The 27,500-nt window shown below is 43.3% G+C and overlaps 2 protein-coding genes and 1 long non-coding RNA gene across 10 annotated transcripts in view; 1 reads left to right on the plus strand and 2 right to left on the minus strand.

The window, feature by feature from the left end:
- LOC147011646 (uncharacterized) overlaps nt 1-8 on the minus strand; it is a 26,250-nt gene extending 26,242 nt beyond the window's left edge. For all 5 annotated transcript variants that reach the window (XR_015051673.1, XR_015051671.1, XR_015051670.1 and 2 more), the window contains exon 1: nt 1-8. This exon is cut by the window's left edge and continues 138 nt beyond it. This is a non-coding gene — a long non-coding RNA (uncharacterized LOC147011646).
- A 159-nt stretch (nt 9-167) lies between these two features.
- On the plus strand, nt 168-20,931 carry MSRB1 (methionine sulfoxide reductase B1). 2 transcript variants are annotated; one of them, XR_015051668.1, is made up of 5 exons: nt 168-347; nt 17,670-17,812; nt 18,591-18,705; nt 20,008-20,090; nt 20,241-20,931. XR_015051668.1 is itself a non-coding variant. In XM_085856967.1 (4 exons), exons 1-4 carry the CDS (start codon nt 293-295, stop codon nt 20,034-20,036), a joined length of 342 nt encoding a protein of 113 aa, XP_085713093.1. In that variant the 5' UTR covers nt 168-292; the 3' UTR covers nt 20,037-20,931. The 2 variants fall into 2 exon arrangements, 1 of the variants encoding a protein (XP_085713093.1); XM_085856967.1 differs by having other exon boundaries at nt 20,008-20,931.
- RPP21 (ribonuclease P subunit p21) overlaps nt 6,007-27,500 on the minus strand; it is a 40,355-nt gene continuing 18,861 nt past the window's right edge. Inside the window, exons 4-6 of one of the 3 annotated variants that reach the window (XR_015051666.1) lie at nt 21,900-22,028; nt 12,391-12,542; nt 6,007-11,184 (exon numbers count right to left, since the gene is read on the minus strand). Coding sequence is in view for 2 of the 3 variants with exons in the window: in XM_085856965.1 (XP_085713091.1) it covers nt 12,457-12,542; nt 21,900-22,028 (215 nt within the window). In the remaining variant the exon portion in view is untranslated. Of the gene's footprint in view, nt 11,185-12,246; nt 12,543-20,934; nt 21,171-21,899; nt 22,029-27,500 lie in introns of those variants that run through there. The other 2 variants (XM_085856965.1, XM_085856966.1) reach the window with 2 other exon arrangements.

Below are 27,500 nucleotides of genomic sequence, written 5' to 3' on the forward strand. Positions count from 1 at the left end.
CATACGCCGCCCGAAATAAGACGCTCATTCTCGATACCAGTGGGCAAAACACGACAATGACACATAAATAACGAAGAGTAGAAAGTGAAAATCAAGCGAAAACAAAGGTTGTACAAGTATTAACAAACCATGAAGAATCATTAATAATTACACAGCGAGGTCACACCGATACCGGAAGTTGAACGTCAGAGTCGCCCTCGACGGCGTAAAAGTACCAAACGAAAACATTTATAAACTGGTCTCTCATCCCCTCATCACACTTTTACATTTGCGCGGCATCGGAGCCGCAGAAATGGCTTTTTGTTCGTTTTTTGGTGGAGAGAAGTACAGAGATCACTTCAAGAATGGTAATTAATTATTTTCGTCGTACTTCTTCCTCACGCTTTTAACGTCTTTGACTCGATTCCGTCGGTGTGATGTGAAAATGTCCTGTTGAATGTACTTTTTACCCCATTTTATTTACCATGAGCACTCTGCTTGTGAGTAGTTGGTATGTGCACCGGCAACGTTCGCAATCCGGCGCGTCGTTTTGAGTCGAAAAGCGTTCAATGCCGTTGTGATTGGGATATATAAGAGCCTGACTCGAACCCGACTCGAACCCGTCTCGAACCCGTCTCGAACCCGTCTCGAACCCGACTCGAGCCCGACTCGAGCCCGACTCGAGCCCGACTCGAGCCCGACTCGAGCCCGACTCGAGCCCGTCTCGAACCCGTCTCGAACCCGTCTCGAACCCGTCTCGAACCCGTCTCGAACCCGTCTCGAACCCGACTCGAACCCGACTCGAACCCGACTCGAACCCGACTCGAACCCGACTCGAACCCGACTCGAACCCGACTCGAACCCGACTCGAACCCGACTCGAACCCGACTCGAACCCGACTCGAACCCGACTCGAACCCGACTCGAACCCGACTCGAACCCGACTCGAACCCGACTCGAACCCGACTCGAACCCGACTCGAACCCGACTCGAACCCGACTCGAACCCGACTCGAACCCGACTCGAACCCGACTCGAACCCGACTCGAACCCGACTCGAACACCTGATGTTGGTGTTTCCAGTACTCTATAAATAAATGAGCTCCGACACAGCAGGAGGCTGTTAGGCCCATCAAGCTTGTGCAATGGTTGCTTATCCGTGTTCAATCCCTTTTTTTTTTTTTTAAATGCTGAATGTTAAAGCAAGGAAGCAGCACGCACCATTTTTAGTTTTTTTTTTTTATTTAATGTAATTTTATTTTTGTTTGTTTGTTTTTATTTTTTAAGTCTTTGGTGTGACTCGACTGGTGTCGCGATTTCAAATTACTCCCTCCTTCATCTTACCCCCCCCCCCCAGGTAACTTGAAATTGATTTCATCCTATCCCCTACGATTTCAGATTACCTCTCCTCAAAACATTTATTATCCCGTCCCCCCCGGAGGGAGGGAGCGGGATATTGTAATCGTCCAGTTTGTTTGTCTGTTTGTTACTTTCGAAATCTTTAGATTTCGTAAGTATATTGATGACTTCCGTCGTGTGTGTGTGTGTGTGTGTGTGTGTGTTGGTAGGTACGATAACTCGAGAACGGAAGAAGCTACGAATGTCAAATTAGACCACGTGATTCAGGAGGGTGATGGCTAGCGCTGATTAGATTTTGATCAAAATCGGTCAAAGGTCAAAGTGAGGTCAAACATTCGATTTTTGATGGTTTGGTACAGAATCATCGTAGAAACTTCTGGTTTGCGTCGCTACCTTCTCTCGAGACAGCTTTTATTGGACAAGGTCAGAGGTCAAGTTGACGATTTCGTAAGTACCAGTCTATGACTGCTTGTTTGTTTGTCTGTCTGTCTGTCTGTTAGCAACTTTACGGCAAAACGGCTTTAGCAAACGCTATCAAATTTAATCCACAGGTGGGTAATGAACCTTGGATGACTCATTAACTTTTGGGTCCAATTGGATCAAAGGTCAAGGTCACGAAAAGATCAAAATCGTTTTTCGCTCATAACTTTGTTAAAAATGATCTGATTTACTTCAAACTAAGCTTATAGTGAACCTTATTCTATTTGGCACTTATAATCCTACCCATTCCTATAGTGAAAAATGCATATTTGTGAAGATCGGTAGGGTCCGAAGTTTTGGGGGTCATGGTCATCGGTCAAAATTACAAAATGGGTGGGATTTGTTGTGCCTGGTACCACTTGTTTATGTATGTTTATTTACAAAAAATAGTAATTTAATTGATATTGAAAACTAATTGGGGAAAAAGCATTGACCACATGACAGCCTTTAAAGAGTTTGCAATGAATTTTAATTTTATTATGAATGATTATATTAAATATTGTTATTAATTGAAATCAGTATTTCTCATAGTTATAGTTTTTGCCATATTTTTATGATATCCTTCTTCGATAAACCACTTTGAGCTTGCAATTTGTTAAGTTTTTGTAATTGTTACTTTTGTTGAATTAAACAGTGCAGTGGACTGTATTTTTAATTCACAATTTAGTTGTAATTCTGTATCCCTGATGAATATTCACTCTTGTAATTATTATACTTTTTCCTTCTAAATTTCTCTTGTGAGGTTGAATTTTTGTATATATTGTGTTTGTATATAATGTCATGCACTTTGAACAATGTATGGGTGGTTTTAATACAATTAACATTTTTGTTGCATTTTTTTTGTTTCCAGACTTTGAGACGAGCTGTGGTTTTAATACAATTAACATTTTTGTTGCATTTTTTTTTTATGTTTCTAGACTTTGAGACGACCTTTCAATCTTGTATGTTTTACGTGTTCTATTATAGCCTGGTGTTGGCTCAGTGGTAAGGGTGGGGGCTTAGGATCCTAGGGTCCTGAGTTCAAACCCCGTCGGCCGCTGAATTAATACACCAGGGGCTTGACTCAGCCTGTTATCCTTCCGAGGACGGCGAAATGAGTACCAGTTCCAGTGTGTGTACTGGTAGAGGGGCACGGCATCAGCGACAGTCGCGCTTCAATAAACGATAGCTACCCCGGCAGCTAAGCTGCCATACGACCACCACCACGTGTTCTATTCAATAAACGTATCATGAGTTGTGGGCATAAGAATTTATCATTTCAGCTAAATCAGGGAGGAGGGGTAATATGAACTCTGGTTCAGGCTACCCCGGGGGTAACGTGAAATCGATTTCTGATTACCTGGAGGTAACTTGAAAGGGGGGTAGCTTGAAGTCTTTACACCGGGGGTTCGAACCACCGACCTCCCAGACTCGCAGTGGACGCTGTAAACTACTACACCACCAAGTCTCGTGAAATGGATCCATTGTTTTATTCAATGTCAAATTACGAAAAGTTTTTGTTTCTTCATTGGATCTGACATTTGTGTCAGCATATATATGTTTGGTACTACAGAACTTTAATATGGATACAAACAAACACGACATAATAGTGACCGAAACTTTTCGTGCTGCACTCCTCAGGGTAAAAAATCGCAGCAAGTGAAGGCGTGTGCTTTTATACGCAGGTCTCAATAAGGTAGACGCTGATTGGTTCAGCCGTAATGACGTCACAGTTAATCCGAACGCCCATTGGTCGGCTTATCTTCACCTCGAGCTCCCATTGACTGGAGCAGAGTTTGTTGATGATTGACATTTGCAACCACATTCTTGAGAGAAGGAGGAGAGGTTTCCCTATATATATATATATATATATATATATATATATATATATATATATATATATATATATATATATATATATATATATTGTTGCGAACGGCCACGTGACTCGAATCGCGGCACGTCGCCCACCGGACGGACAATTCTGTCGTGACCCTCTCGGACTAACGCCGGGAGCTAGTCACGGGTGGGCCTTTCGGCCTCACCACGATCGTGCCAATCGGCCACCCGCGTGGGATAGGGTTGTTCGCCAAACTCGACCTACCTAAGTACCCACTCGGATGGTAGACCGGGCGATCGCACCTTGCCACAGGTCGACTCCGGACACGGGCCGCTTAAGCGATCCGTTCCGTGCTATCGGGATAACCGAGCGGTGTTATCGTCGGCCTCGACGGTTCCGATTAATTATCGGGCGTATTAAGCCCACGACGAACACGTTACGTGAAACAAGATGGAGATTCAATTAAAGAAAAGACGAAGCGAAATGGGAAAACAGTTCAACATAATGCACATTTATTCCGCGGCACACGGAGAGCACACATATACAGCCAAACAGAATGCACATATATCAAATGCAACAAAAGAAACAATGACTCAGAGATACTACCGACTAAGACCGACACACGGCAACACTTAAACAGTTTTACTTCACTAGACTGGCGCCGACACACATTTACTCAAAAGCAAAGGAAAGAGGCCACCCTCATAGGCAAGGGGGCAGACGGGCCCGTAGGCCAATGTGTGCGCGGGACCTGAAGGAGCGGTCAGGCCCGCGAGACCGGGGGGGTCCTACCCGCGTCCTCGTGATGAGCCGCAAATGTGGCTGCGCGGCGGTGCCTCGACTTCGTGCTCCTTCGTGGGTTTCGTTGGCACCGCTTGGAGTGGGGTGGGAACGGGGCCCCCTTTTCACACTATCTCAGTGCGGGGGGAAAAGGGGGGGGGAATTGTTGATGCCCTGGGGGAAGGAGAATGGTTGGCTGGCTTGGGTCCCGCGACGAGCGATCCCACCGCGACCTCGTCGCCGACCGCCGTCTTCCCTGCCTCGGACCCGAGCTCTTCGGTCTCTTCCCCAATTCTCCTCAGCCGACTGCAGAAAACCACCTTGACGCCTTCGCCTACCGACTCCACTCCGCTCTCCAACCCGACTTGACTGCCTCCGTCTCCCGACTCCACTCTCTGCCACCAAAACTGACTCTCCGCGCAACAACTCTTCTGCGCAACAACTTCTGTGCAACAACTCCTTTATTCGCCTCGCGCTCGCCGTTTTATAGGCCGGCAGGAGAAAAACAATATGCAAATTTCCGGATCAGGATGACCTCGGGGACGGGGCCACGCTCACCCATTGGACGGAGGAAAAGGGGCGTGAATCTCCCCTGATCCAATAATTTGCATATCTCGATTCCACACAGACGCGCCTGGAGGCGGGGCCAAGCCGCCCCGTGCTTCCTGATTGGACGGATCAGAAATGGGCGTGTAGCATTCCTGATCCGAATTCTCCTCGGAAAGGCCGCTATTTGCAGTCGCGGCTCGGCGCGTATCTTGTACGAGCCCAGGACAGCCCGACGCTCGGTGCTCACAGGTGGTGCGGGAATGGCCGCAGAAGGAGAGAGGTGAAGGTGGTGGAGGGTTTCCGGCGGTGGCCGATGGCCATGGTACCGTTTGGAATGGCGGTGATGCGATGTTTGCGGGAGCGAGTTGTGAAGGTAAAGGTCGTGGCTGTTGGCGTTGTTGTTGTCTGACGGTTGGAGTGTGGTTGGTTCAAAATAAAGATAGAACAGAAAAACGGCTATCTCACAGCGTCACAGCCCGAATGAATCACATTAATTCCCTCTAAACAACGGGTTTGGGGCTAACTACACATGTACTTAAGAGATATCTCACCTACAGGACCTGAATGGTTTGCGAATTTCCACAGCCGTAACTATATATATATATATATATATATATATATTGGTTCGTGGGCGCCAGCAGTGACCACTTTCCATTGTGTCTGTCTGTTTGTGCCTCTCCAGAGCATAGATCCGTGACGTTTGATGAAACTTGGACACAAGCTATATACCATGGTCTAGTTGTGTCTTTTTGTATGAGGGGCGTCCCACGCCCCTTGTGGGCGGAGCCACGCCCACTTTAACTATTTATTTATTTTTTCGATTTTTTTTTTTTCCTCGCAATTTAATTTGCTAGAAACTGTGCTTAATGTCCATCAGTACAACATATAAAAAATCCGATTTGATTTGGTCAATTTTGATGGAAGAGATAGGTTTTTATGGTAGGGCTTCCTCAAAAGCATCCACTAACTCAATTGTACCTATCGTGGCATTGTTCAATAATGCCCGCGAACCATCGTCTCCTCTCGGCTAGTATATATCTACACACACACACACACACACACACACACACGCACACGCACACACACACACACACACACACACACACACACACACACACACACACACACACACACACACACACACACACACACACACGCGCCGGTAGGTGACATGGCTGCTCGCTCTAGATGGAAAGCTGGCCGACGCGACTAGCCGATATTCATGTACATGCTATCAATCAATTTAGCACAATAAATATGATTATCACAGCCCTCTTAGTTTGCGCCCAGAAACCCTCCTTGTGAAATTTCAGGCATGCTTCCAAAGAGACTCTAACAAATTGCAGCCCTGGTAATTCCATTTATCTATTCGCTAAAGATTTTATTTTTTTATCTGATTATGTAAGACATTCTCCTTGGACACAAAAAAACAGGTCCCTCAGAGGTCCAGTTCCGGAGGTATTGATTTTTTTTTTTGTACAGTCCAGAATAAGTGTACGATAAAGTATTTTAGCTGTTGCTAAGGCCGAAGTCACATTTGCCATGGTGGCTGTGGGGTCTCCAAAATCTACGGCCACTAGCAATTATACGGCTGCCGCAGTATTTCCACGGTCACACAATGTAGCAGTCACATATGTTTTTATTTTTCGGGGAGCCGCACGGCGTATTTAGAAATTGTGGAGACCGAAAACGTGGGGTTGCCATACGGTCTTTGATTTGATGTCGCACGATCACCTTAAGGGGGTCTTGCGGCGGCCATATAATTTTCAAGGCAGACGCAAGGTAGCCTCAAGGTGCCTGCTAGGCGACCGCAGGGGGGGGGGGCCTAAGGCGAATGTGCGGCCAGACGGACGGTAACGAGTGGGTTCATTTTTTTTTTTTTTTTTTTTTTTTTTTTTTTTTTAATTTTAACCAGTTATTTTTTTTCGGCTTGTCGAATTGCTACGGCGAACGTAGAAATGAAAAAAAGTTGTAACTCCGCGTTATAATTCCACGGCGACCCCTACGGTCTGTAAAAGATAGCCAAACGGCGTAGGGCCACCCTGAGGCCACCGCAGAAACTCTGCGGCCGCCGCACGTTTGTCAATTCAGAGGGCGTACGGCCGCTGTATCCTCGCCGTAGAGCAAATGTGACTTAGGCCTAAGCAACGGAGGTGTGCATCACAACCATTCATTTTTGTGTACATGCTAGCCACATTATACACATTTCACCCAAGTTTCATCAAAATCAGACTCTTTCTCTTAGAGATATTCACAATTAATTGTTTCTGAAATGTTCGACATGTACTCGCCCAAAACCTATCTCCTCCTACAAATATTTTTTGTTAGGGCTGCAAATTGGCATGAAGGGAGATAGATAGATTGTGCACAGAACTCTAAGCTTCGATTTTTCGATTTTTTTTTTTTTGACCACTTTAAAGGGCCGTTGCTAGGGCCCGGGGTACCATATTCGAAAGCACACGATTCCCAGAAATATTGGCCTTACCTACCAAATTTCATTGGAATCTGTTGAGTGGTTTAGCCCCTAGACTTGACCAAAGTTTCGCGGACAGACAGACAGATGGAAATGTCCAGAATAAGGGTACTCTAAGAGCAGCCAATTTATTATACACGCAAGCTGCACTCTGCAAACTCTATAAAGGGGGTGACGTCACTGGTCATCAAGCACAACAATGAAATTGCTAAATCAAATTGAGCTTGTTGAAATGAAGATTTTTTTTAACATCGAAAAGCTCCGGCAAAGCTGGTATGAGACACAATAGCCTACGTGAAGCCCTCTCGGATGATTTGCGTGCTCCATGATGTACCGCTCTGCCTTGTAACAGGATCTGATCTGTCAGGAATGGAACCTTCGCCATATGCAATGATGCAAGTCTTGGACGATGCAGGTTTTTCCAAGTTTTCAACAAATCACGACCAGCCTTCAATGCACAAGCTTGGGATTTGAGTAATGACGTAATGGTAACGGTCGATGTTCTGAGTTGAAGCTCATGAAAGATGAGTGTTAGCTTGTATTGTTATTTATTACTTGCAAAATCGAAGATTTTTCAAGTATATTGGTCAGTTGATTTTGTTATTCTATCTGTCGGTCTCTGTATATTTATCGTGTACAGGTCACAATTTTAAACCAATCTTCATGAAACTTCACCACATTGTAGAATTTGGCAGAAGCAAGAAGCCTATTGTTTGAGGCCAAAAATCAAGAAATATGTCAGATTTCTAAAATCCTCAATTTTTATCCCATTGACTTGAAATTTAAAAAGGATTTGTATATCAGGTTACTGAATTCAGCAAACAAGTATATTTTTTTTAAGGTCAAATTTGTTTTATGGATTTTGCAAGTATCGTGTTCTGCATGACGTCTTCTTGTTTGTTTGTTGACGTCGTCTCAGGCTCCCAGAGGAGTTTTAACACAAATCACACGTACACATGGAGACAAATGTACGAAACACCGCACTCAACTTCAGACAAACAGAGCCACTGAGCTTGGGGGAAGTGACGTCATTTCCCAGAGCACTCTGGGTACCAGCAATGCCATCTTTTTGGATGACATCACTTTTTTCTTCATTATAGGACAATTAAGGGAGAGCTATTAGCCATGGAGTTCCCCAAGGATCGAAACTTGGACCTCTTCTTTTCCTATTATATGTTAACGATCTACATACTTGTTTTTTTATTATATTCTTTTTTTCTCTCTCTCTCTCTTTGCTAATGATACAACTATCTTCTATTCCAATCCTAGTTACAACTCTTTGATCAGTACTCTTTAGAGTGAGCTCATTAACATTTCATCCTGGTTTAAATCGAACAAACTCTCCATAAAACCAAGTGTATTTTCTTTAGAAAATCCACCAAACCTCTGTCTGACAACATTTTTTTTTCAATCGATATAGACAATGAACCCATTACTTTTGTTCATTCGACAAAATTTTTAAGTGTTACCTTGGATGAAAAACTTAACTGGACTAATCACAGTTCATCGACTGCTAAGATTGTTTCACGAAACACGGGCGTACTGTCTAAACTTCGTACCTTCCTTCCTCCTTGTATTTTATTCTCCCTGTATAATACCTTAATTCTCCCTTACCTGAACTATTGTAACATAATCTGGGCATGCTCTAGTAACAATCAGCTGCACTCACTCTCAATTATTCAATAGCACGCGATAAGGATCTGTACCCTTTCTCATCTATAAGACGCCACTGCACCTCTTTTCACCAAACTCAACACATTGACACTTTTTTACGTTAATAAATTATATACAGGGATATTTATGTGCAAGTATATCAACAATATGCCTGGTGTTGGCTTAATGGTTAGGGTGGTGGGCTTGGGATCTGAGGATCCTGAGTTCAAATCCCAATCAGCTGTTCAATCAATACCAGATGGGGCTGACTTTGCCTGTCATCCTTCCGAGGTCAGCAAAATGAGTGCCAGCATGCTGGTATACTGTATCGGAGTGGCGACCTGTCTACGATTGTGTCCAATAGCCAAGGAGACTGCTGAGGCAGCACCAACGCTCTGCACAGAGTATGGTAGCAATGGATGGAAAGGCACAGTCGTCTCGGTAGATTTGTCTTCTTATAAACGAAATTTGATCTATTATTTAAAAGTTTCCCTAACTCGTTGATTTGTTCACTTTTGCAACTCTTTGCCTTATTATTTCATTCTTTCTTTAAAAAAAAATCTTTATTATTGTTGTTCACAGTATTCTTCACCATTTTCCTTAATTCTTTGTCATTCTTTAGTTTTGATTGAATTTATCTTCTTGGTCCAAAGGCAGAATCAATGCAAGCCTTGGCTTCTGAATTTGCCTCTGTATGTGTTATTTTGATTTGTATCCCTCCTGAGTTCACCAAGTTTCGGAAATATAACTTTCATATATTTTTCTTTTACTGTACTTATATTGGCAACTATGGAAAGAAATGTTTTTTCTAATTGGAAAAAAAAAAAAATAAGGATGAATTTCCTCTTCCCCTTGGAAGCCAGCCTATGGTTGTTTGTCCATGCTTTATCCTGATCTTCATGTTGAGCATCAACAAGGAAGAGGAACTTTTTTTAGCATTTAAGTCTTTTGTATGACTCAACAAGGGGTCAGAATTGAACCACTGATTTGATAAGTTAATTTTGGCATCAACTTGGTAATAACCAGAATTTCCAAAATTTTGTCCACATCGAGAACTTTACAATCTGTTGTTTGTGTAGCCCGGACAGTTCTCTTGAACAAGCCCGCAGCAGAGAGACAGTTAATCGATCTCCCAGGAGCGACCCAGAGATCCCCCACATCCAGGATGGTATACCCTCACGTGCACGAAGTCAGGGCCATGACAGAGTTGGAGAAAGAGGGACAAGAGGGAAAGGGCCGGTCAGTGTGGAGAGATCGGCACTTTGACCGTAACCACGCTGCCCTGATGAATCCAGCAGCAGGGAAGAATGGGGAACATTTGGCCCCTGACTTACTGTATGTTGCATAATCCATTGTAATCAGCGGTGTGGTGCCTCCGGACCGCTGCTCAGGCACTTCAGTCCATCCGAGGTGGACCTGAGCTCCACAAAAGTTTAAAAAAAACCCACCATGAAAATCATTTATTTATTTTAAATCTAAAGTTTGTTAACATTATTTACTTACCCACTTAAGGCTGGATGCCCTCAAAGTACGTACACTCGCCTCAAACACATCTAGCCTGGGTTTGAATCCCAATCCAGCTATAAACTTGTCATCCGGTGTTTCACAGGCAGCGTGATTCATCAACGTGTGCACCTTTCCTTGGATGGATGTCAAACAGGTGTCCCATCTGCCAGCATTAGCTGGTGGATGTTAGATATCCCACGGTGTCCATGGCGAGCTATCGCCGGCACCCTGCACAAATGACTAATTGCTGTACTAACTACTTAGTCATGTGTCAGGCCTGGGCAGCCGGTTCGTGAAAGATTTTGGCCAAAAATAAAAAATAAAAAATAAAAAAAAAACTTACCCCTGCCAACCCCACAAGAACGTGGGAATGATTGTGGTCGTTGAATAAGAAGATTTATTTACGCACTTCTTCGATGCTATATGCGTTTTTATCCATCATTAAACAATAGCTTATGTGGCTGCAACATCGCCAGTCGGTGGCCATTTTTAAAAGTTGAGAGAAAAAAAAACCAAAAACAAATATACGTGCAATGTTGCATGCATTTTAAAGATGGCAGCACCCAGTAATGAAGGTCGGTCTTGTGTCTGTGCAAAACAAAAACAAATATGACATCATTCTTTTGTAAAGAAAGTACAACAAATGAACACCTGCCTGTGTGGAAGAGGAAAAAGGAGACGTGTGTGTGTGTGTGTGTGTGTGTGTGTGTGTGTGTGTGTGTGTGTGTGTGTGTGTGTGTGTGTGTGTGTGTGTGTGTGTGTGTTTTAACATTTCACTCTTCATATCCAAGGGATTGGGACTTCCGAATGAATGGTGTTTGTACCAAGTGTCTCACAATGGATCCAACCAGAGTGCATGTTCAAAATGTCAGAGAAAGAACATTTCAGAACACAAACCGTCGAAAGCTCGCATCACTGCGCACCGTGTCGCTGAAAAAGCAAATGCTCTTGAGAAAAAAAGAAATCATTTTTAGGACTCAAATGGTGTCATGTTGAAACTTGATGTGACTGTAGATGTAGCGATGACATCATGGCCGACATTTTTGCAGGGGTCTGGTACCTCAAAATCTGGCACTGCACCACTGGTTATAAAATCCCAGATTATCAAAGAAAGATATCTCTTACTTTCTGCCATCACTTCACTGTGAGTGAACATTGGAATGAAAGCATAAAGTCTTGCTTTCTGTTTTCTTTCATACGTTACTTCTAAGTGTGGGGTACAGTCTGAGAGGATGGTGCAGAGGTAGCACACTTGCTGTTCTTGACTAGGTTAAATTCCTGACCCGACTCCACAAACCGTCGGATTGGTGCTTTGCAGGTAGAGTGCATAGCCCACCTGATTGACAAGAGTGTGGGGGGGGGGGGGGGGAAGAAGTGTTAAAGAAAAGATCTTGTTTTGTGCTTTGAATAAGTCAGGACCGTCTGTTTCGGATTTCGTTTTAATAATGAATATTGGAAACATCACTTCAGCAGTTGACGCACAACAGAGGATAGTTTATCTTCGGTCGAGTATACAGAGCGTGCTCTGAATTGAAGCTCATGAAAGATGAGTGTTAACTTGCATTGTTGTTTGTTTGTTTGTTTGTTTTTACATGGTCTAAAGTTCCCAGAGGAGTTGTAACACAAATAATACATACAGGGTGTTTCAAATAAAGTGGACTATTTGAATTTTATTGTAGAAAAAATTACAAAAGGTAGTAAGTTCAGTGGTACATTTGTGGAAATTACACACCATGCCATTTTAAAAGCACTCATTATACTGTTCGTAATTGACATTTTCAATGCGTGCTTCACCTCTGTTCAAGCAGGTTTTGATCCTGACTGAAATTCTCCACAACTCGTTTGCAAGTAGCTGGAATGTTAGCCTGATGGTAGTCCTCCACCTCCTGCTTCAGGACGGCCATGGTTCAAGGCTTGTTGGAGTAAACTTGACCTTTGGCAGCACCCTGAAATAGTAAAAAAAAAATCCAATGGATTCAAATCTGGGCGTTAAGGTTGGTAGGATGGCCTCGTCCACTCATGTGATGAGCCCAGGCTGACACGATTTCCAAACAGCTGTGGAGTCAAGTAGATGTTTTCATCTGCAGTGTGTGGTGCGGCATCGTCTTGCATGAGCTATGCAAGTCTAAGTTGGTTTGGATGTAGTAGTTCAGCGAAATTAACGTGGAATTGGCGTAAGATCTCGCAGTACCACTCACCGTTAACCATTTGGTGACGGAACATTCTAGAGCTGAACAGTCTGCCAACTCTGTCCTGCCTTCAGAGCGCGTGGAAAATTTGGTTGGTTGAGATGGTGTAAAATTTGCCCAAATACTGTTAAACTGAGGGTTGTGAGAAGTGCAAACGTGACTATTTGTGTTCTCGTGTTCAAGGATCTAATTCAATAAAATTAAATAAAAGTTTTCAAGCTGTTAGGCAATTTTCTTTACTGTGAGTGCACACGTGCACATGCTTGATCAGGACGAGATTCTGTACATTCTATCAAATTCAGAGCCAAAGTAATACTAAACTGCAGGTTTTTGTTCTGATTTGTGTTCTTCTGTGTTCAAAATATCAAATTAAATTGAAATAGTTCCTCAATCATATAAATAGACTGAAAGACAGATAGAGTGAACCAATTGCTCAACCCGCTTTACGCTAGGCGTGTGGGGTAAAAATATGTTTGTGATTGCAGTGGCAGTTCCAGGAGGATCTCAAGAGACTATTCTTTCCAAATAAATTCTGAATGAAACTGGCATAGTTCATCCCAGTTAGCATTCTGAGCAAATTGACAAGGCATTTAGTGGAGGGGTGTGAAAGGATGACTAGTACAAGTAAGACTTTGGTTACCTAGTTCCGTCAAATCGTGTCGATCTTCTGGTGACGTTCATGATCAGATTGCTCCAAACGTCCTGGAGCTCCAGCAGACAGCTTGGGTGCAGCCTTTACCCCCATCCTTCCAGCCCATACACAGTTTGCCTCTTCCTCTTCTTTCCTCAACCATACCCAGCGTGGTTGACTTCTCCAGGCTTTCATTTTCTGCATGCAAGATGTGTCTAATGTATGACAGTTTCTGTTTCAGCATCAGTGCTTCTCATGTACATGGTGGGTATTGTGGTGTAGCCTGCGGGCATGCAGGGCGGGGCATGGTGATGGGAGGAGGGGTCGTCGTGGTCATCGGGTCTGCAAGGGATATAAGGTGTGCGCGCCGCCTGAGGCGTCGTAGTAATGCTGGAGTCGCCCGGCTCGTGAGTGTGCTGGATACGTAATAAAGGAGAGCGCTTGTGCAACACAGCCCGGCTCGACTGTTCCCCCGCTCGTGTCTGCCTGCTAAGCATCTTCTATCCAGTACACCACAGGTATCATTTCTTCAAGCACTGATTTGTTTATTCTTGTTCAGTGTTCAGTTGATGCTATCAACATGGGTTTTTATAATTTGCTTCCAACGTCTCATTTCAATCAGTCTGCAAAATGAAAGCTGAATGTTCAACAGTTTTTGAAGTATCATGTACACAAAAGTACATGGACAGATGATCGGATGGAGCTCATTTTAATGTCCCCTGTCTCTGATCTTGTCAGAGAATCAGAGGACAAGTGCGTGGCTCCGATCTGAAATCTTTTCCAATTCCAAACCAGTTTATCTCTCCATTATCTTGTTTAGTGTACTGTTCAGGCTTCTTATCAGACATTTCAGGTGCTCTGACCATAATCCACATCAATTGATGATCAACACAATCAAAGGTTTTGATATCTATATATTACTAAAACTCATCATATATGTTCCCAAAATGCAGCCAAAACGGTACACGATGGCACAAAAATTTTAGTGCCACCTTACTCACCATTCTCCTGCGGTGTAGAGTATTAAGTTTCGTTCAAATCTGGCAACAAAAAAATCAATTCCCGATTCAGTCAAGTACTCTTCGGAAGTATTTGATCAATGTTAACCTCAGCGGTATAGTTCACTGGAGCTATCTTTTTTTTCTTGAAATGATTTATTTAAAAATCTCAAACATTTAGTATTGACAAAGTATGATGTATTTTTAAGCATAAAATAAACATCACCATTTTGATCTAATACTTTCATGTTAATAAATAAAATTGTGTTTAGAAGATTACGCACAATAATTTATTCGACTTTCTTTTCTCCGTTTTTTTCACATTGACGTGCAATAACAAGTTTCGTTCAAATCGGGCAACAAAAAAATAAAGCAATGTCACCCGCAGGGTGACCCGCATCTTGCCAAAAGGTGACCATGAGTGACTTCTTTAAGGTCACACTGAGGTGAACAGAGCTGCTATCCACCAGGAGTGACTCCTTGAGGAATATCTGCTTACGAGAGATTCCGATGAGAATCGTTCTACAGAGTAACCATGAAAAATATGTTTGCCTCATAACGTCACCAAATGACGTCATAATGTCTCAAGCTTGACATATCTAGAAAGCACTCATCGAGGTGTTCAATTTAAGGTACTACACGATATGGTTCCTAAAACTTGAAAATTTGACCTTGGGGTCAAATATGTTTGACCTGAGGCGCTAACCATGAAGGTCAAGGCCAATCGCCACCAAAAATTAATCAGCTGAGCGCCAGACCATGAACTATATTCCCATGAAGTTTGAAGACGATCCGATCAAAATTACTCAAAAAATAAGGGTTTCGTCGACTCCCCTGATTTGCGCCAAAGTGACCTTGACCTTCAAAATTTTGTGCACTGAAAGGGACCTCTATAGGCCTCTGATATGCGAAGTTACAAAAATTTCTGATGATAACTGTGCTCTGCAGAATTTTTTTATACGTGATTACAGACAGACAAACAAACAAACTAAAAAATAAAAACAATGTCACCTGCAGGGTGACCCGTATCTTGCCAAAAGGTGACCACATGTGACTTAAGGTCACACTGAGGTGAACAGAGCTGCTATCCACCAGGAGCGACTCCTTGAGGAATATCTGCCTACGAGAGATTCCGATGAGAATCGTTCCACAGAGTAACCATGAAAAATATGCTTTTGCCTCATAACGTCACCAAATGACGTCATAATATCTCAAGCTTGACATATCTAGAAAGCACTCATCGAGGTGTTCAATTTGAGGTACTACACGATATGGTTCCTAAAACTTGAAAATTTGACCTTGGGGTCAAATATGTTTGACCTCAGGCGCTAACCATGAAGGTCAAGGCCAATCGCCACCAAAAATTAATCAGCTGAGCGCCAGACCATGAACTATATTCCCATGAAGTTTTAAGACTATCCGATCAAAATTACTCAAAAAATAAGGGTTTCGTCGACTCCCCTGATTTGCGACAGTGACCTTGACCTTTGACCTTGACCTTCAAAATTTTATGCGCTGAAAGGGACCTCTATAGGCCTCTGATATGCGAAGTTACAAAAATTTCCAATGATAATTGTGCTCTGCAGAGTGATCGATACGTGATTACAGACCAAAAACAAACAAACAAACAAACAAACAAAAAAAAAACATATGAAGGTCAAGGCCAATCGCCACCAAAAATTAATCAGCTGAGCGCCAGACCATGAACTATATTCCCATGAAGTTTGAAGACTATCCGATCAAAATTACTCAAAAAATAAGGGTTTCGTCGACTCCCCTGATTTGCGCCAAAGTGACCTTGACCTTCAAAATTTTGTGCAATGAAAGGGACCTCTATAGGCCTCTGATATGCGAAGTTACAAAAATTTCTGATGATAACTGTGCTCTGCAGAATTTTTTATACGTGATTACAGACAAAAACAAAAAAAACATACAAGCTGAATAACATATCTTGCAAAAACTTCGTTTTGGCAAGATAATAATTAAAAAATAAATTCCCGATTCAGTTAAGTACTCTTCGGAAGTATTTGATCAATTCAAACAACAACAGCGGTATAGTTCGCTGGAGATATCTGTTTTTGTTTTTTTTGGGAAATTATTTTTTTTATCAACCGCTGTCACAACGGGAACCCAACTGGCTCACGGGTCGTCTGGTAATCTATAAAACCTTCCTTTGATATTCCCTTGCTTATTCTGTGATCCACCTCATATGACATTTGATCTTTCGTACCTTTTTCTTTTTCTGAAACATGCTTATTCAACAATAATTTCTCGCTTTATGAAGTCTTCTATTCTGTGTTTAATGATCTTTAGTAATATCTTGCCAGCATGTGAAATCAAGGCAATTTTTCAGTTATTTGACCATTCTCTTGCGTCCCCTTTCTTGGACAACAGTTTGTGGACTCGCTGCTCTTCCACCTCTTCGGCCATCCAATCCTCTTCCAGATCTGTGTACAGAAAGCTGTTAAAATTTGGATTGCTTCCTCCCCAAATCTCAACTACCTTAAATAATTATATTGGAATTTCATCAACGTACATGGGTTTTTCTATTTGCCAGCTCTTTCAGGGCTCTACATACCTCACATTATCATTATTGGTTCTCGTTCATATACTCTTTCTTTGAAGGTTGCCATCATATTGCTATCTTGTTTGTGTAGACTGCAGGGTTTTGGTTGAGTCCTTCCATCTTTCTTGTGTCAGATGTTTCCTCATTTACCCTTAAGGACCTAAACCTTCCTGTGATCTCTCTGATCCTTTTACAAAGACCTCTTGTTTTTTTCTGGTCTGTCAATTTATATTTCTATGCATGCTTCTTTGAAATACAGTATTTATCTTTCTTTACTTGCTTGTCGTCTATTGATGCACCTTTGCTTTTCAGATCTGCTTCTTCTGTTTGCAATATTTTTTGCCTCTTCTGATAGCCATTTCGCTATCTTTAGCAGAAGCCTGGTGTTGTTAGAGCGGACGCTCTAACCATGATGGCACAGAGCCGGGTTAGAACAGCTACATTGAATAAATAAACCCATGTACCTGGCTTTAATTGTTAGAGATAGATGAAAACGTTTTTTGAGTATCCAGCGAGTTTTCAGATCAAAATGCTTCACTGTGAAAAGCACATCACTTGTGGCTTTTACGTGTGTGGGAAAAGTTTACTTCAATTTGATTCATGGAAGTAATAGATTGATGAAGAAACACTTTTTTTTGTTTGTTTCAAAATATCAATCGACTTGTATTTGTTGCCTTTGTCTCTTGTAGGAACCTATGTTTGCAGCAAGTGTGATTACGAGCTGTTCCCAAGTACCGCTAAGTATGAGCACTCGTCTCCATGGCCAGCTTTCAGACACACCGTCCATGCAGATAGCCTGGCCAGGTTGGAGGAAAGGCCAGGCGTGTTTAAGGTAATGTAATTTAACAAGCCGAACTGGAACGTTTAATTGCCAAACTTTTACCAATCGCATTTGGCTATGTGGTCTTTTGTGATAATCCATTGTTTAATTTTCTACTTCAAAAAAAAAAAGACCACTGCACCTGTAGCTTATCTGGCCCTTGGCATAATGTTGTAAACCAAATTAGGTAGGAATCTGACTGGTGGGTCTGGAGAGGAAGGTTTTTGAAGGAATTTACACGATTTTCTCAAACATTTACTCGGTCTGCCATTTTGACACACTTCTGATCACATGGTCGGCATAACCTCCGCAATGTAACATCACAACTTTGTCCTAATATTGTAACCAAAATTTGGTAGGATTCTGACTGGTGGGTTTGGAGAAGATTTTTGAATAAATTTGCTAAGTCGGCCGTTTTGACCTACTTGAAGCCAAGTGACTGTAACGAGCTTTGCAATCCCTGTTACCAGTCAGGAGAGTATCGTTGCTGCCAAATTTCAGCCGGATCAGCCAAGCGGTTTGGCCGGAAAAGTCGAAATAGGAGATGGACGGATGGACGGACGGTGTGCGATGATAATGCCTTCATCTGAAATTTTAATTTCAGATAAGCTGATAAACATTTTCTTAGTCAGGGAAACTGCACTTCAGCATGCATGTGTTTTCTTTTATTAATCAATTGCACTGAGTTTTTTGATGGAGGTTTTGCAGCATGGATAAAATTGGCCTGAACCAGTGGCACTGGTGACTGTTCCAAAATCTTGTTCAGATGTGCTCCCATGATGCCTTGCAGATCGTCTGTGGGAAGTGCGGAAGCCCCTTGGGTCACGAGTTTGTAAACGACAGGCCAAATGCAGGCCAATCGCGGCTCTGAGTTTTTAGCGACGCCTTGAAGTTTATCGGCAAAGGTTTGGCAAACCAACGTTTTGACACCTTGTCCACTTGTATGTTGTTGTTTTGTATGCAGCCTTTGGCTGCTGGTTGCATAATTTCTGGAAGTGTGGCTGTGATGCTGATGCAGTGCCCGTTGCTAATAAGCTGGTACTCATTTTGCCGACCTTGGAATGATGACAGGTTGAGTCGTGCCACTGAAATACCAGGTGGGTTGACAGGCTTGAACTCAAGACCCCAAGAGCTGTAGCCAGACACCTTTCCCGTGAAGCTAACACGAGAAGGGCACTTGGTAGAGCAAATACCTCCGCCACGCAATGCCTGATCCAGTATCGGGGCTAAGAAATTTTTGAAATATGCTATGTATTGGTTTAGCACAATCTCTTGATGGTGAAGAATCACTGAAAAAAATATTGAAGCCAGATTCGTTCGTCACCAAAATTGAATCAATTCCTCCTTGTCGCACACCCATGTCCACCAAGTTTCGTCTGAATTCGGACACAACTTTGAGATATCCTACAAACAAACGGGTGAAAACAAAACCACCTTCCACCTTTGGTGACGGAGGTAATATGGGCAGAAAAAAAATAGCACTTTGTAAACGGTGAATTCGCTTTTTTTTTTTTTCATAAAATCTTATTTTATCTCGCAGCACTCTCGTAACCATATAATCCGTTGAACACAAAAGGCTTTTCATTTATATCACGTCACTCTGAAGGTATGCAAAACTGGTCAAGTACAGATCGAGCAAATTGTTCGATATAGTGGGAGCAAGGGGTGCAACAAGAGCGCATGTTGTGCACGTTATGCTCGAAGACCCACTGACTTCCTTTATTCTCAAAAATAGAAAAATCTCATCATGGAAACTCTCTTTTGACTTGAGCTCGTAACGATTCCTGCCTCAACTAGGAATGCCTTTTGGGATCAAAATGTCCGAGGAAAGAGCTTTCCACAGCTCTACAGGTTCAAATTATTCCAAAGGGAACTGAATATCCTTTATTTGTGAGCAAATACATTGGAATTTTTCAAGTGTCATTAAATATCCTTCACTGCCCAACTTGTTTACAAAACTGACAAGTCAAGGTTGATGTTCAACACCACTATGACCTTTGAGAGTCAGGTTTGTCAATCCACCAATCCAACTTGAAATAGTACATATACACACACACACACACACACACACACACACACACACACACACACACACACACACACACACACGCACGCACTTTTTCTTGCACAGCAGAGAAATGACCGAGTTGTATCTACCATGGTATGCTAACCATACCTGTTTGAAGTTTACTTGCGTGTCATTGCAGACGAGCATGAGATCACTGGAGGGAAGTAAGCCAGTTTGGGAAGGCAGGGATCAGTGCCTTTCCTGCACCGATAAACTTGAAAGGTAGTGCCCCCTCCTCCTTATCACACCGCACACACCGTTCCAGCCATCAGCACCACAAACCTGTTTGAGGCAAATCCTCATTCCTTGCGTCTGCTGTGCCTGTGTTCTATTGCTCGTGTTCCTCGCGGAATATTTTCCCCATTTGTACAGACTCTGGTCGGCAGTGCAACAACTATTGGAATGACGAATGAATAGAACGGTGTTATTACGACGACATATCTATCTGAACCTGCATTGGAGATGAATCAAAAGTTTATAAATGAAAGAAGGGTTGTTATTCCCTGATTAGCTGTGATCTGAATACCTCTCATGGGTTACCAACCAGCATTATTTTTATTTATTCCCACCCCCCCCTCCCCTTTGTGATATTCAGAACTTGTGTTGCATTAATTGCTGCTAAAGCTTCATAGCCTTCAAAACGATCCATGTGCAATGTTTGCAGAATTTCTGTTTAGCACTTATAATTGCAATGGATTGTTTTTGCACCAACAAAGAATTGGCCTCACGGAGCTGGAAGTGCGTTTTATTTGCAAAACACCGATGATGCTATTTTCTTATTTTGATAATGCTAATTCCCTCACCACGCACCTCCCACCCCCGATACATGGCAGCAGCTGCTCTATCCCACGAGTCCCACGTATGATGCATCCCGAAAAAAACCTTTATTTTAAAAGGGTCGGATTGTTGAACTTTGGCGGTATTCTGTGATCGATTTGTGCAACTGTTGCAAATACCATGACCTGCTACATGCAGCACTGTTTTGCTTGTTTGACCGTTTATTTGTGTGGATTAAAGATTTCGAATAATAAACAATGGAAACCATTTCCAAGGATAATCCAAACGATTACATTTTTTGGCCTTTATGCATTACAAGTGTTGCATACAATATACATACATGCAAGTGTGGGTGAAAAAAACAAAAACAAACTGCTTTCATACTAAATTATTTGCATCTTTAAATCGTGAGCAATGATCCTGTTGAAACCTCCGTGTCTTTCCATCAACTCGATAAAGCGCATGTGCTCTCTTGTGCAGCCAACGTCTCCTGCCCTTTTGCTGGGCTTTGACTTTGCTCTGGACCTACATTAAAGAAAGCACAACACACCTGTAAACAATCAGCTTGGCCACATTATCATAACCGGTGAACGTCTGACATTCACTCAGCTGTATGGGAGTCTCATTCTTCAGAGGTTTACCAAATTTAACCTTTGTTGACCTATCCAAGAATGTCAGGAGAAACGGAATTAAAAGGAATAAAAACTACTTGCAGGTATGTGACCTGGATATGGAAAATTGTACTTTTTTTTTTTAATTCTTACCATGAAGAGTCAGGCTACAAAACAAGGTTCTCTTTTCAAATCCTCATCTGCTCTTGGTGTAACTATAAGGTTGTACTAAGAGCAACTATCAAGATAGTTCAAAGTGGGAGAGGATGCTCCAATCGTTGTGCCACCAGCCTCAGTAGCGTAATGGTTAGAATGTGTGGTCGGAGTATGAGAGGTCGGCAGAACAAACCCGAGCTTGGCCGAGTCAATACCAAAGACTTTTTTTTTTTAAATGGTTCATGCTGCTTCCTTGCTACTCAGCATTTAGAGGATAAAGCATGGATAAACAACCATAGGTTGGCAACCATTGCACTGGCTTGATGGATCTAATGGTCTGCTTCTGCATTGAAGTTCCTTGCAAGGGAACAAGGGCTGAAGTGACTAACATTTTGGACATAAATAAATATATAATTTATTTAGAGCAGACAAAAGTATAATCGTGTACGAGTCTTGATATTAAAAAGGTACTGTGCCTCTTGCTCACCGTGCCTATCCGATTGTTGCACGTCGGCTTCCGGTCGCTCGCACCACAACATGTAGTCATCATTCGATAGGAAACGCTTCTGCTTGCAGCAGTACAAGCAGGTCACCACCACATGCCGTCTGCGCTTACCTGCACAAAATGTTAAACAATTGTTCCACTCACCCATCCCACCACAAAAATACACGTTTCCTTCGCGAAACTAGCGATGACGGTATGTTTACTAAAAAATAATTATGCTCATGGAGTGTAAATGTGTACAAACTTGATTTACAAAAACCTTAGATGGAATGGTGTACAAGTAAAATTGAAGTAAAACATCCTCGTATTTCATATCAAAAAGGGTCATCCACATATGGATATGGTGATAGAGCTGGAAGGGTTTTGGCAAAGAGACAGTAATTAAGGAAATTGATAAAAGGAAAAGAAGATATTAAATAGTTTTAAAAGGCAAATAATGGAATGAATGAGATATATATATATATATATATATATATATATATATATATATATATATATATATATATATATATATATATATGGAGGAAAGGCGGAGGAGGGGGTCTGAAAATTTGGCCAAAGTGAAAGAGGTAGAGAGCAGATTAATTTATTTACTTTGTACCTTTAACTATATGAGGTTTTAAGGCACTTCGAATGAGTACTATAATGCATGAACAGAAAATATTTAAAACTTAAAAATTTTTTATAAAGACGTCAATTTTTTTTTTTTTTTTACAATGAAGTGATTACCAGATGTTTTTGATCCCCAGAAAGGAATGATTTCAAAACTCACGTTTGTGGAGCCCAGTGAACATGTAGGAACAGAGAGATAGAATGGCTCGTGACATGGAGGGACAAGAACGTTTCGTGTAAAAGCGTCAGACACATTCGCAGGTGGCAACTCGTACATGGTACTTGTCTTTTGTTTTAAAAATTGAAACAAGGCCGATCGATGGTGGTGCTTGTAGATAAATCACATGTTGGAGAAAGCTGGAGTGCACATCAGTGTACTTTTACATGAATTACAAACACGTAAATGGATGAGTAAAGTCAACATGGGATTTGAACCTGGGTTCCTAGCATCATGAGCCATGGCTTCATTTTAATATATATTGTTACGGCTGTGGAAATTCGCATTACACCATGAAGGGCCTGTAGGTGAGATATCTCTAAGTACATGTGTAGTTAGCCCCAAATCCGTTGTCTCGAGGGAATTTATGTGATTCATTCGGGCTGCGACGCTTTGAGATAGCCGTTTTTCTGTTCTATCTTTATTTTGAACCAACCACGTCTCAACCGCCATCACACAACAACCACCTTAACCACCACGCCAGCCATCGTCACCAACTACAACCACGCTCCAACCCTCAGACAACAACAACGCCAACAGCCACGACCTTTACCTTCACAACTCAATCCCGCAAACATCACATCACCGTCATTCCCAAACGGCACCATAACCATCAAACCACCACCGATAAACCCTCCACCACCCTCACCTCTCTCCTTATACGGCCATTCCCGCACCACCTGTGAACACTGAGCGTCGGGCTGTCTTGGGCTCGTTCAAGATATGCACCGAGCCGTGAGTGCAAATAGCGGCCTTTCCGAGGGAGAATTCGGATCAAGAACGCTCCACGCCCACTTCTGATCCGTCCAATTAGCAAGCTTGGAGCGGCTTGGCCCCGCCTCCAGGCGCGTCTGTGTGAAATCGATATATGCAAATTCTAGGATCAGGGGAGGTTCACGCCCACTTTTCCTCCGTCCAATTGGTGAGCGTGGCTCCGCCCCCGAGGTCATCCTGATCTGGAAATTTGCATATTGTTTTCTCCTGCCGGCCTATAAAACGGCGAGCGCAAGGTGAATCGTGGCAAAGTGTGGCAGTAGCAGAGTCAGTTTTTGGTTGGAAGAGCAGAGTGTGGCAGTAGCAGTGTGTGTCGGCAGGGCAGAGTGAGCCGAGTCATCGGTGTGGCAGAGAGTGGAGTCGGGTGGTGAAGGCATCGAGTTGGGTTCTGCAGTCGGCTGAGGAGAGTTGTGGGAAGAGGCCAAGGAGCTCGGGTCTGAGGCGAGAAGGACGGCGGTCGGCGACGAGGTTGCGGTGTGAGATCGCTCGTCGCGGGACCCAAGCCAGCCAGCCAGCCATTCTCCCTCCCCCAGGGCATCAACAATTCCCCCTTTCCCCCACGCTGAGAGAGTGCAACAAGGGGGCCCCGTTCCCACCCCACTCCAAACGTCGTGCCAACGAAATCCGCCAAGGATCACGGAGTCGGGGCACAGCCACGCGGCCACATCTGCGGCTCGTCCACCAACGCGTCACGAGGACGCGGGTAGGACCCACCCGGTCTCGCGGACCTGGCCGCTCCTTCAGGTCACGCGCGCATATTGGCCTACAGGCCTGTCTGCCCCCTTGTCTATGAGGGTGGCTTCTTTCCTTTGAGTTTGAGTAAATGTGTGATGGCGCCGTCTGTAAAGTAGAACTGTATAAGTGTTGCCGTGTGTGCGCGTAGTCGGTAGTAACTCTGCGTCGTTGTTTCTTTTGTTTTAACTTCTACATGTGCATTTTGTCTGTATATGTGTGCTTTCCGTGTGTCGTGTAATAAATGTGCATTGTGTGACCTGTTTTCCCCTTTCGCTTCGTCTTTTCTTTATTGACCCTCCATCCTGCTTTACGTAAAGGGTTCGTAGTGGGCTTAATACGCCCGATAATTAATCGTAACCGTCGAGGCCGACGATAACACCGCTCGGTTATCACTGTAGCACGGAATGGACCGGTTAAGCGGTTTGTGTCCAGAGTCGGCCTGTGGCGTGGTGCGATCGCCCAGTCGACCATCCGCGCAGGTACTTCGGTAGATCGAATTTGGCGAGCGACCCTAACCTGCGCGGGTGGGCAATTGGCACGATCGTGCTGAGGTTAAACCCCCACCCGTGACTAGCTCCCGGCGTTTGTCCGAGAGGGTCAAGACTGAATTGTCCGTCCGGTGGGCGACGTGCCGCGATCCGAGTTACGTGGCCGTTCGCACGCCGGCGGGCGTGAATTCGCAACAATATATATATATATATATATATATATATATATATATATATATATATATATATATATATATATATATATATATAATGCCCCGGTTGGAATAGGTGTACCATATCCCTGTGTGTCATAAGAGGCGACCAGGGTTGCGTCAGGAAGGGCATCCGGTGTAAAAACCTTTGCCAAATCATTATGCGGACAACAAAACGAATTTTCATATCGGATCAGTCGAGGCCCGGGTTACCAACGACCGCCACCGGTACCGGTGGTCAGCAGGGTACCAGTGGAAATTGTGCTACTGCTGGGGGAAGGAGGAGAAGGAGACAGGGAAGGCGAGTCCGGAGGCAGTGGGAGAGGGGGAAGGGTAGAAGTGTGCAGGTGAGAGTTGGAACTCTGAATGTTGGGACGATGACTGGCAAAGGGCGAGAGTTGGCTGATATGATGGAGAGAAGAAAGGCAGACATACTTTGTGTACAAGAGACCAAGTGGATGGGGTGTAATGCTAGGAGCATCGGAGGTGGTTTCAAACTGTTCTATCATGGTGTGGATGAGAGGAGAAATGGTGTCGGGGTAAAGATGTTGCGATTCTCGTTGGGAGTGACGAGGATGGATAGGAAATGAGTATATTAGAGGGACAGCGCAGGTAGGATGGTTTGGAGACAAAGTGAGAGAGGCGAGATTGAGATGGTTTGGACATGTGCACAGGAGGGAAGCGGAGTTTCTCGGGAGAAGGATGTTGAAGATGGAGCCGCCAGGCAGGAGGAGAAGAGGAAGGCCAAAGAAGAGGTTCATGGATATGGTGAGGGCGGACATGCGGGTGGTTGGAGTGTCAATGGAAGATGTGGAGGATAGAGCGAAATGGAGATGGTTGATCCTCTGTGGTGACCCCTAACGGGAGCTCGCTGAAAGAAGAAGAAGAAGAAGAGATATATATATATATATATATATATCTTGAAAAAATTAAGAGACCACTGCAAAATTATCAGTTTTTCTGGTTTTACTATTTATCTGTATGTGTTTGAGCAAAATGAACATTTTTGTTTTATTCTGTAAACCACTGACAACATTTCTCCCAAATTCCGAATAAAAATATTGTCATTTAGAGTATTTATTTGCAGAAAATGACAACTGGTCAAAATAACAACAAAGATTCAGTGTTTTCAGACCTCAAATAATACAAACAAAACAAGTTCATATTCATTTTTAAACAACACAATACTGATGTTTTAACTTATGAAGAGTTCAGAAATCAATATTTTGTGGAATAACCCTGATTTTCAATCACAGCTTTCATGCGTCTTGGAATGCTCGCCACCAGTCTTTCACATTGCTGTTGGGTGACTTTATGCCACTCCTGGTGCAAAAATTCAAGCAGCTCGGCTTTGTTTGATGGCTTGTGACCATCCATCTTCCTCTTGATCACATTGCAGAGGTTTTCAATGGGGTTCAGGTCTGGAGATTGGGCTGGCCGTGACAGGGTCTTGATCTGATGGTCCTCCATCTTTTTTTTGGAAGAGCAGAGTGTGGCAGTAGCAGTGTGTGTCGGCCTTGATTGACCTGGCTGTGTGGCATGTAGCATTGTCCTGCTGGAAAAACTAATCCTCAGAGTTGGGGAACATTGTCAGAGCAGAAGGAAGCAAGTGTTCTTCCAGGACAACCTTGTACGTGGCTTGATTCATGAGTCCTTCACAAAGACAAATCTGCCCGATTCCAGCCTTGTTGAAGCACCCCCAGATCATCACCGATTCTCCACCAAATTTCACAGTGGGTGCGAGACACTGTGGCTTGTCGGCCTCTCCAGATCTCAGTCTAACCATTAGAAGACCAGGTGTTGGGCAAAGCTGAAAATTGGACTCATCAGAGAAGACGACTTCACTCCAGTCCTCTACGGTCCAATTCTTATGGTCTTTTGCAAACCTCAGCCTGGCTCTTCTTTGCTTCTCATTGATGAAGGGATTTTTTCTAGCTTTGCACGACTTCAGCCCTGCCCGTCGGAGCCTGTTTCGAACCGTCCTCACCATGCACTTCACCCCAGCTGCCGTTTGCCATTCTTTTTGTGGGTCACTTGATGTCATCCTACGGTTGTTTAGTGACATTCAAATGAGTTGGAGGTCATCCCGGTCAGTGGAAAGTCGTTTTCACCCTCCGCCAGTCTGTAGCTTTGTTGTCCCCAATATCTACTGCTTGACCTTGTTCTTATGAACCGCTGTCTGAAATTTTAAGGATGGAAGCAACGTGACACTCACTGTATCCCTCTGCCAGTAAAGCCAGAATTGAACCCTTCTTTTCCTCACTCAAAAGTTTTCTTTTCAACTCTTTTGGCATGGTCAATAGTTATTTTTTTGATTCCAATTACTTTTGAGGTAATACTAGCACTGTTTTTGCCATCCAGCTGGTCCTATTGCAAGAGGATAGTGATGACCACAGCAGTGGTTTTTATACTTTTCCTTGTTAAATAAGATTCGGTTCAGGTGATCACCTAATCAGTACCTCGCGAAGTAGAACAAGAAGCGAATACTTCGATATCGCGCGGCTGGGGGCAGTAAAAGGTTAAGAATGATGAAACAATTTTGCAG

Source organism: Eptatretus burgeri, chromosome 15 (genome assembly GCF_056783735.1).
Source record: "Eptatretus burgeri isolate ZD-2024b chromosome 15, Ebu_testis_v1, whole genome shotgun sequence".
NCBI lineage: Eukaryota > Metazoa > Chordata > Myxini > Myxiniformes > Myxinidae > Eptatretus > Eptatretus burgeri.